This window comes from Alligator sinensis, unplaced genomic scaffold (genome assembly GCF_000455745.1).
Source record: "Alligator sinensis unplaced genomic scaffold, ASM45574v1 scaffold219_1, whole genome shotgun sequence".
NCBI lineage: Eukaryota > Metazoa > Chordata > Crocodylia > Alligatoridae > Alligator > Alligator sinensis.
Window position 1 is genome coordinate 4,114,441 of NW_005841866.1, and position 11,007 is coordinate 4,125,447.

The window sequence follows — 11,007 nt, forward strand, 5'->3', positions numbered from 1 at the left end:
TCAGGGCAGTGGTGAATAATTGCTGTCATCATACTAGAGGGGTCTACAGAAATTTAATTCACTCTTAACTGCATCCTATCTTCAGATATGTGACTGTAATCTGGGTAGTTCTACTTGGGTGTAACAACCCACAGAAACAGTATACATGTACACTAGTATCATATTTACTTGAATAGAAGATGACCCTGATTATAAGACGACACCCCAATATTTAGATCCTGTGTGTGGAAAACTGATAAATGTGTTATAATATTTCAGGTATAGAATCTAATTATTGGAGAATTGCCTTGAAATTTGTTTCTTTCCCATTGCTGCAGCAGGGAAAGTAAATCCCTTTGCCTCTCTAAATTCTTCCTCCAGCAGCCCCTTTCCCCTTTCCTTAATGTTAGACCCTGCTTTCCCTGAACACATGGAAGTGAGGAACAAATCTGAAAACAGTAAACTTGAAAGTAAACATGGCTGTAGCAATTAGAACACAATACCCATACACTTAATTAATCCGGAATTGATTAATGTTATCTTTTTTGAAACTGCTGCAAGTTTTAGCACAGGTCATCCAGTTCACAGGTGCAGTCTTGAGCAGCACTTTGGCACCTACTTATCACTTATGCATGATATTAGTCCAAGGACAAGGGCTCGTGATTTGCCACATATTTCCAGGGTTGTCAACCAGGGGTACATGTACCCCTGGGGGTACTTGGGAGGGCCCCAGGGGGTATGTGCGGCTGCATGGGGAAGTGGCATGTGGTGGCGGCATGGAGTGGTGAATGGCGGCAGTGACTATCACATGTGAGCTCCCTGCCCCCCGCCGCCACCATTCAACACTCTGCACTGCACCCATGTGCCACTTCCACACACCCCCACCACCACCATTCACCACTCCGCACTGCCAGCTTCGCATCCAGCCAGCCATCAGCACCGCTTGCTGGCCGGCCGTCAGCCCTCCCACCTACCCCCCAGTCTGGAAGGGGGTACACTCCAAAAAGGGTACCCACCAGAAGGGGTGCACTCCTTTAAAAAGGTCGAAAATGCCAGACCTAGTTCATCGAGCTAGTCCTCATCAGAGTCAACAGCATTTCATGCCATGGTGATCTCACAGGTCAACATTGCTTAGTTTTTGTGTGCATTCCAGATAGCCCCCACAAAGGATCTGTATCAAGGATTGGCAGCCTCTGGCATGCATGCCAATTAGTGGCACACAAAGATATTTTCCCCAGCATGCCAGGAGGCATGCAAAGAAATAGTTTTAAAAAAAAATTCTATTTTATGTTGCTGCTCTGGACTCTCCTGAGCAGTCACAGGCCCCAGCGCTGCAGCAGGCACCAGGGACGGAGTCAGGAGAACACGGGCAGGGATGCAATCTGTTCTGTTGACCGTGACCCCTGGATGGGAGCTGGAGTGGGGGGGCGGTCAGGGCCAGGGCTTGGGCAGGCACTGCACAGGCCAGTGCACTGGAGGCTTCCAGCGGGTGGGTGAGCCCTGGGTCCAGCTGGGGTTAGGGGCAGATGGACACCCTGTCCCACCCTGGTGTGAGCAGCACTGGGGTGCTGGGGCTGGGCGCTTGGAGCTGGGTCCAGACAGCATGGATTGAGGCAGGCATGGGGGAAGGCACCGTGGGCAGGCCGGCCTGGCTGCGCCCTTATGAAGGAGGGGGCTGGGCAGAAGCGGGGGCTGCCCCAGGCCTCCATAGGCTCGGGCCGTGGTGGGTGGGTGGATGTGCTTCATGGCACTTGAGGTGGGGCCTGACCCAGCTCGCACAGATCTGCAGGGGTGGGGTGCAGCCGCCCTGCCTGTGAGAGGGCACTGCCAGGCTGGGGCAGCACACCAGGCTTGGGGGGGGCTTTTGGCTCTGGACTTGGCCTCCCTATGTGCTGGGCACAGTGTGAGCAAGGTGAAGTCACCCCCAGTGCAAGGGCCTGGCTGTGGGAGCTCCCAGGAACAGCCACCACAGCTGCTCTGGCCTGCTCGGGGCCCAGCCTTGTCCACCTGCAGCTCCCCTCAAGGGGCTGGAGGTGGTGCAGGTGCTGTGCAGAGTTGCTGCGCTGCAGGCTTCTGGCTGGCTCAGCCCCAAGTGCCCCCTGCAGTGGATGTTCCCAGAGCCCGGGGGGCTCCTGCTGTGGCCCAGGGGACTCTGCCCTGTGCATACTGTGCCCAGCACATACAGAGGCCAAGCTAGAAGCCGCCTGAGCCTGGTGTCTTGCCCCGGCCAGGCAATGTCCCCTCATTGGCTGGGTGGCTGCGCCCCATCCCCATGAAGCTGCATGGGCTGTGCTGGGCCAGGCCCCACCTTGGGTGCTGCTGGATGCCTCTGCCCACCTGCTGCAGCCCGAGTCTGAAGAGCCCTGGGGCAGCCCCCATTCTCCTCTGGCTGCCGCCTTCCCAAGGGCCCAGTGGCTTCAGCCTGCCCACAGCACCTCCTCCCGTGCCTGCTTCTCCCCGTGCCACCCAACCCCAGCGGTAGGCACCCCAGTGCTGGCCCTGCCCAGGTGGGACGGCATCCATCTGGCTGAGCCCTGGCTGGCCCCTCCCTCCTAGCCCTGGGCCCAGGCTCCTCCTGCTCCGGGACCCTTGGGGAGGCCTGAGCAGCCCGGCCCTGGCAGCTGCTGCTGAGGTGTCACTGCCTCCCTCCACCGGACACTGCGCTGGACCAGCAGGCCCAAGCCGCAGCTGGTAGTGGTGGGAGATGTGGGCAGCAAGGGACACATCCTCTTTCTTTTTCCTTTGTTTCTCTCTCTCTCTTTCTCTGTCTCTTCTTTTTCTCTCTCTTCTTTTCTTTTTTCCTCTCCTTTTTTCTTTCTCTTGTTTCTCCCTTCTTTCTTTCCCTTCTCTTTTTTCTCTCCTTTTTTCTCTCCCCCGTTTTTGTCTCCTCTTTTTCTTTTTCCTCTTTTCTTTTTTCTTTACCTCTTCCTCTTTCTTTTTTCTCTCCTCTCCTTTTTTCTTTTTTCTTTTTCTCTTTATTCTTTTCCTTTCTCTCTCTTCTTTTTCTCTTCTTTCTTTCTCTTTTTTCTCTCTCTCATTGCAACATGCTTAACAAAAAAAATACACAAAAACAAAGGTAGTGTATGAAGTTTTATTTATTGTCATCAGGCTTTGAATTTTTAGAAAACCCAGTATTGACCCTAAAAAAAAAAAAAAAAAAAAAAGCAGCAGCAACGTTTATGATTATTAACTATATTAATATGCAGTATGTCCTGCCATGTATCTCCTGCTCTGGTTTTCTTTTGGTGGCATGCCAGCACTCTGGCACCTTACAAGGTACATATTGTGGGGGGGTTTTGGCACTGCAGCCAAAAACGTTGCCTGTCCCTAATCTATGTGCTAGTTAGCCCCCTACTCATGACTGGAACTTGGTGTTCATGTCATGAGTCCTATGGTGCTCAAAAAATGTATATGTGCCTCATGGAGGGTGGGGCCACACTAATCATACATGCCAGGTTCAGAGAGGAGTTGACAGAGGGCTTCTGGGTGAACTGTTTGGGGTTTTTTGGGGGATGTTTGCAAGGCATTTAAGGTTGGTGAAGAAATGGGAATAATTAATAATAGGAAAGAAAGGTGCAGCTCATCTGTGGGAGTGAAGAAGTTGTCAAAATGTATGCAGTTTACCTTGACTTGAGAGAGTCAGTGACCGAGACTGTGCTTAATAGGTCCTACCATACATCTTTTTCAGATGCGCTACACTAATCTATCCTTGTGGTAGGTTCCCATCTGCATGTTTGCCCAATGTAGGCCATGTGTTTTGTAGTCATGCTCAGTGTCAGCTGCATTTAATCTACCTCATAGTTTGTTTCCACTGCTGAGCACGTGGTACTTCTGGGCGCAGTTTGATGATAGACAATGTATTTAGTGAGATTTTCTTATATGTGATTATAAGGTGGCAGGTTCTTTTCCCCCATGCCAATTGTGGGGGAAAAAGTTTTGTCATTATTTGAGTAAATACAGTAATATAGATAGTCTTGGATGGTAGTGCTAGGTGTTGAAAAGAATACTTAAATCGGTGAACTGCTCAGTACATTTAATTCCCGTTAGCAACGCCTATGTTGTAAATTTTTCTCAAAATGGAAATAACAGATCTTTAAGAATGGCCACGCTGCTCAGCAGTTGCTCTTATTAGCATCTGTCCCTCACTTTCATTTCCAGTTACCTAAAGTTTTCCTCCTCACCGACCAGATTCTGACACTTATGTTTCACAGTATTCTCTGTTTTAATGCCAAATATGTGGCTACCCATGTATTGGAATGTTTATTCAAGTTTTTAGAGATGGGGTCTGTGTGCACAAGAAATAGTTGTTCCACAACAGTGCCACAATAGACACTTTGGAATAAGTGACCCTGCTCCACAGAGTGGATTAAAATAATCTGGACTAAAGCATTCTTATCCCAGAATAAGACTGTTTGTACATTGTTATTCAGGAATAATTGTTGCATTTTAAATTTGCACCTGTTCACAGTCCAAATTTTTGTTTAAATGCAGACAAGAACTAAGTCTTACTGGGTTTCTAACGAGTAGCCACTTCTAACAATGTCCATTATCTGGATATGTTAAGAGATCTCTGTGCCCTGCTTTTATGGACTTGATCCTTCAAGATGCTGAGCTTTCTGGTCTTCAGCTAAGCAATGTACTTAAATGCTTTGTGGGTTCAGGGCCAGAGCATTGTGTGGGACTGAGTCTTGTCTGAGTGCATAACTTCTATGGGTGGTGCAAATTTACTTCCTTCTGTTCTTAATTGTGCCTTGTATTGTGTTTAATAGAATCTTAGTTTTACGAACACTGTCTTTTTGGAGTTAATGAGCAGTACGTATAGCTGTGCACCTTAACACCAGCCCTTTTATAATGGAGTGTGACAACTTGTTTCTTATCTTCCTTCAGACTCATAGTTGGCAACCTGGAATCAAAAATCCATACCGGGGTGTGGTGGTATGGCCTGTTCCAGAAAACATTGAAATCACTGTGACGCTTTTTAAGGTGAGTTTTTAATGTTTCATTTTCAAATCTGAAGACTTATAAAAAGCAGCCCTTTCTTTCAGTGTCTTTACCTAGGTCCTCCAGTTCTTGTTCAGTTGATATCCACATAACTACTAGTTCACAGGTTAGGGGTGGGGGAAGAGGCTGTAAAACTGAGAAAATTATGGCTCCTACAAATGTTTACCCTTGTGTTTAAATGCACTCAAATATTCCTTTTGAATTCATTGGGGCCAGTCATTTACATAAAATTAAGTGCACACAAAATGTTTGCTGGATTGGGGCCTGTTAATTTTGCATGCACTGTAATAAATTGAAGCTTTTCTTCCCTAGGTAAGCTATAGAAGTCGAAATATAGCCATGCCTTGATTGAGTTGTGTGCTGCTGTAGTATAGTTGTCATATTAGGGTGATGTTACATGCAGTTTAACACTTACTAAGCAGTTAAAGTGCAAGTGTTGCAAAATTGCTCCCTTTCAGGTAAGGGTTATTTCCTAACGAGTACTAATTTTGATTGATAATTACATTCCAGTGACTTTCAGCTGTTGCAAGTAAATGTGTGACACCACCCTAACAGGTATAAACTTTAAGACATCATAGCAGTCTAATGATTTGCAACTGTTAGGAGTGAACATGTGATTGGGCCCTTACATTCACTTGGAAACCAAATCCAGCTCTGGATTTTACCATATGTCAAGTATGTTACAGAACTGTTATGGTGTTTAAGTAATTGCTACCTTTTGGAATTTCTGGGGTACGTGATTTATGAGGAGAGGCTGAGGGAACTGGGCTTATTTAGTCTGCAGAAGAGAAGGTTGGGGGGGGAGATTTAATAGTCTTTAACTACCTGAAGGGTGGTTACAGAGAGGATGGAGCTAGACTCTTCTCAGCAGTGACAGATCAAGAAGCGATGGTCTCAAGTTGCAGCAAGGGAAGTTTAGGTTGGGTATTAGGAAAAACTTTCTCACTAGGAGGGTGATGAAGCACTGGAATGGGTTACGTAGAGAGGAGGTAGAATCTCCATTCTTGGAGGTTTTCAAGGCCTGGCTCAACAAAGTCCTGGCTGGAATGATCTAGTTGGATGGTCCTGCTTTGAGCAGGGGGTTGGACTTGATGACTTCCTGAGGTCCCCTCCAACCCAAATTTTCTATCTAGAGCTTTGTAATTGATCTCAGCTTAGTCCTCCAGCAAGACCTTGGACAGCAGGGGCAGAAATCACAGTGTTGGATAAGTTTCATGGAGTTGGCACCACTGTCCCTGATGCACTCTGGGCTACAAACGTCAGGAATTTCCAGAAAGAAATAACTACCCTGAGGACTGTGTGGTTATAGAAAAATGAGAGAAACAAGTGTCACACAGCAGTAATCCTTTTTGAGAGTTAAGGAGCAGATTAATTGATAAGGCGTTGTGTTTATATCCTTGGCTGGAAGCTACAACTATTGAAGTGCTAAGGGTCAGAGTAACTTTGGATGTCTTCACAATTCCAGAGCAGCGGTGAAATATTCCTTCAAAGGAATCAAATGTGAAAGCGTATCTCTGATGTAGATTTAACACTTAGGAACAAGTACTTTTAGTGGCCTTGTCTCCTAACAATCAATGACTGGTTTAATTGATTAAAACATCAAATTTACAGGCAAGTTGCTGGCTTTATATCCATGCTGGCAAAGTATACCCATGGAGCACATTGCTCTGACAGAGTGTTCTAAGAATTGAAGATAATGAATTTGCACAGTGGTGCTGTTTGTTAAGCAACAATCTGAAATAGTAGTGCAGGAAGAGTAGACTCCAAAATAGACAGCTGTGTGTTTGGGGAAATGATATAGACTCTAGTGGCTCTGAATTTGCAAGTGGCTGTTGAAATGTGTTGCTGGTAGGATTAGGAGATAAATCTAGGCTTTGAGTACTGATGAGAATGTTAAGAATATCCTCTTCAGTAGTCACCAGTAGATACTTGAGAACTAACCAGTAAAGCACGTCAGTAGACAGGATATACTGTGTTATCTAAACATCCCTATTTTGTACTAACTTATTTCTAGTACCGTCTTCATATTTCACACATGAGCAGCACTAAGTGCTGGAGAGGTTATATTCCAGACAGACAACTCTCACTTTCAACAAAAAAAAATCCATTCAATTAATTTTGAATTAATATAAAAATATATACTCTACAATTCTATCTTGGTTATGTCTTGAAATTCTCAACCAGAATCGGAAAATAGAAGCATTGTAAAGTAATAAACTATTGTGTGATTTGTAGTCTATTTATATAAAATGAAGTGTATGTATGTATGTTCACTTATAACTTGAGAATGGCTGTTCCTATCTACTGTAAACCTTCCAAAATCACTGAATACCACCCAAGGAAAATTATACGTTAATTTTCACTTGACCCCTTTTGGGGGTGTCCATTGACTGGGATTACTTCGCTTCTCAGATAACAAATTGGTACCACTCCATTTTGGATGCAGTGAATTCGGTTCAATTGTCATTATTACATTGACGCTTGCCTTTTTCTTTGCTCCACGTTAAATATTAAATGTTAAATATGTTGTACTATGTTCTTTAAAAATAAACAATATTTTTCACCTAAATATGTTGTACTAAGTTCTTTGACAATAAACAAACACTGCAATTACAGAAATAACAACCCGGGTAAAGAATGGGTACTTCAGCTAGTTGTTTCTTATAACTAACCACAAATGCAGGAAATGCCACTTATGTTTCTATTGTGTTTCTATGGGTTGCACTCCAGAAGTTTGTTTTTAGAATCACTATATAAAATACAGGTTTAACTTGAGAGGGGCAGTGTGAAAGAGAGCTATTTAAAACAAAAAATGTTCAGTGGTGGCTAAACCAATAGCTTTCAGCAAGTCTGCGTGAATGTACAGGCAACCCCTGCTTAATGCGGTTTTGCTTAGCGCTGTTTCACTATACCACTCATTTTAAATTGATACCTGATTTCACTTAGCACTGAGCAAGTTTTGTTATAATGCTTGAGATTGCCATCTTGGGTCATTAAAAACGACTGCAGTCGCCATCTTGGGTCGTCACATACTTTCGGTTTCACTTAACACTCATTTTTTCAGGAACCTATTAAGAGCGCTAAGCGGGGGTTGTCTGTACTGTGAGGATTTACTATTGTGTAGCCATCTTCAGGTTCAGGTGGGGAAAAAAATTCCCATGCTTTCAGGTGAGACAGCAACTTCACATCATGTTCCATCTGCCGAACATTGAAGTGGCACTTCCCCTGCTTTTAGGTATCTAAGTCACTAAGTGAAACCATATTCTACCTTCCTTAACAGCCACAAAAATGCCTAGGTTTGTTTTGCATCTCCATTTTGGCTTGTGAAGATTCCCTGATGAGGAACTTGAGCTATTTTTAATGTTTAGAAGCAATCCAAAATGATGTCCTGAATGCGGCTGAGATGCAGATACAGCTTGATTCAGTTATGGCCTGATAGTCCAGTTCCATTTGGGAAGCACGTAAACCCTGTCTAAGTCCTTATTTCTATACATGGAGACAATGTGCCTCCTCATAGCTCTATACAATTGCTCGACAGAGGAGGAGAAGGAGGACACATCCATGTTTTCTCTGGTAGGCTAGTGGTTAGGAGACTTGCCTAGGAAGTGCTCCTGTTGCATCCACAGTTTATTACTTCTTATGATTTGTTCAGTGGCATCCATTGGAGTGAAGAACTTTAAGTGATATTCATAGCTAAGAATAAACAAACTCATAAAAGGAGGTTTTCAAAGGAATAAAGGGAGTGTGGATTAAACACTTGATTTTTTTTTTTTTTTTTTTTTTGGAAATAATCACAACTGACAATCTAGACTACAGACCACCAGATCCAATGTCATCTTTCTCAATCAAAACCTAAATAAAGAGATGAACTTTACACCTTGATCCAAGTGTATTACACATGCCATTAATCAACAAATACTTTTAATGCCTTTGACTCTTCACCACCTCAACAATTATACACCGCATACTAAATCTGCTGGTTTAGAATGTCTAGCCACTTTACAACTCTGTACTGATGTGGTTACCATGTGCCGAGATTTTACCTCTCTTCCTACTATATCACGGCACTGGCTTTTCTTAACACCCCTACCCCAAGCTAGTGTAGGCAATGGGTGTCTATACATGTGCTCCATGGTGGGGCGCTTTAATTAGAGCTGCTGTAATTAAAGCACTCTCAGCGTCATGTGCATTCAGCATCCTGTGCTTCCTAATGGTAGTGGGGGCACTTTAACTAAAGCTCATTTGACCTTCAGTTAAAGTGCCCCTGCTGCCATTTTGAAACACGGGGATGCTGAATACACATGACCCAGAGGCTGCTGGAGCATGCTAATTAACGCACTCCAGCAGCACATTGGAGCAGAGCTCTGTCACATGTATAGGTGCCCCATGTGACTAATTGCATGTCTTAGACTGCGTCAACACATACCAGCTATGTACCATGTAACTACCAAGCACAAGTTCCTATATGCCCGTCCAGCTGTACAAGGTCATGTGAATAACTAAGATTCTGAATGTTCACTACTAAAGTTTTAAAACTGATTTTGCTTACCACACCCTTAACTAGTGTTTTCTGTCCAGCGCAGAGGATGTCACCGTTTAAGTCCTTTACTGCATTTGGGGCCACTGAAGTATACAGAGGTTCTGCTACACTGTAGTAGTAAGTGATGTGTGACAGTATGGGTTGTGAGTTGTCCTTGATCTGAAATGAACTCGATTGGGTACAATTTTAGACCTCACAGTTCATCTTTTAAAATTAGGATATTAGTGTAAATTTGAAGCCAGCTAGGAACTTTCAGTCAGGAAGTATGGCAGGAAGAGAAGTGTAATATAAGTTTATGAAAAAAGCAGTAGGACAAGTGTCCATTGAGGGAGCCTATAGCACTGAAGTAAAAATGCATACTAATTAGTTTTAAAAAATTAGAGGGGCATGGGTTGCCTTCCCTCAGATTCCTTTGTCTGATCCACTGCACAAACTAGGCATGAGGATTTTCCTATTTTATTAGACAATCGAAGTCCCAGATGTGCACCTAGCTCAGTTAGTGTGCTTCAAGACTTGCCCTACAGGTGATGCTATGGTCTTAGATCAGGGCTGTCCAATTTATAAGTGGCCAGGGGCTGCATGCCTCTCAGGGGCCCCACCAGCAGAGGCCAGGAGTCCCAGGGGCCGCATACCCCAATACTGCTCCGTGCAGCCCCCCCAGTGCTGCACCGTACACCTGTGCATCCCCTGTTGCTGCTTCCCACAACTCCCCACTGCTGCTCTCCATACCTCCCCACTGCACTCGCACACCTCTCTGTTGCTGCTTCCCCCCCCCCCCGGGCTGAACTCTGCACCCCCTCACCCCTCTACAGCTGCACCATGCCCCTCCCCACTGCACCGTGCATCTCTCCTTGCTATTCTCTGTGCCTCCCCACTGGTCTCCAAGCCCCCCACCAGCTGCTGCAGCCTGCGCTTTTGCAGCATTGTGCGCCCAAGCATTCTCCCGCCTCCCTTGTTGTACTGGGTACTTAGATGCCAAAACTCACCCTTTGCTTTCTGTCCACTAGCTCACCTGCTGTACCATGCCACTCGGGCACCATGGGCTATGGGCTCCCCAGCTCTGAAGACTGCTGTACTGCTCCGCTCCTTGAGTTGGGGACAGGGAGAGGGAGCCTTGAGCCCCCAACTGCTGCTTCAGCTGGAGTAATGCGGGGAGCAGCAGCTAACTGGAAGCCTGGGGCTACAATTTAACCCCTTGTGGTCTGCAAGTTGGATAGCCGTGGTTTGAGATAAATAGCCTTTGGACTGCAATCTGGAGGCCCCTTAGCAGGCCCCCTCTGAGCATGTGACAGTACTGTAATCCACCATTTAAATTAGTTTAACTTCTCTTGACTTGTATTCTTCCCACTCCTGACTCCTCAGAGTGGAAAGGAGGGTGCTAAGATCTTATATTAATTATAAACTGTATAATTTGACACCATTTTGTTATGCTGATAAGTAGTTCTTCAGAGAATTATGGCAGCAGTACCATCAAGCTGAAGCCCTGT

At 45.2% G+C, this 11,007-nt stretch overlaps 1 protein-coding gene across 1 annotated transcript in view; it reads left to right on the forward strand.

Moving 5' to 3' along the window:
* EHBP1 (EH domain binding protein 1) overlaps window positions 1-11,007 on the forward strand; it is a 355,074-nt gene that overhangs the window by 73,425 nt on the left and 270,642 nt on the right. The window contains exon 3 of the mRNA XM_025192426.1: window positions 4,867-4,962. Coding sequence (XP_025048211.1) covers window positions 4,867-4,962 — 96 coding nt within the window. The remainder of the gene's footprint in view (window positions 1-4,866; window positions 4,963-11,007) is intronic.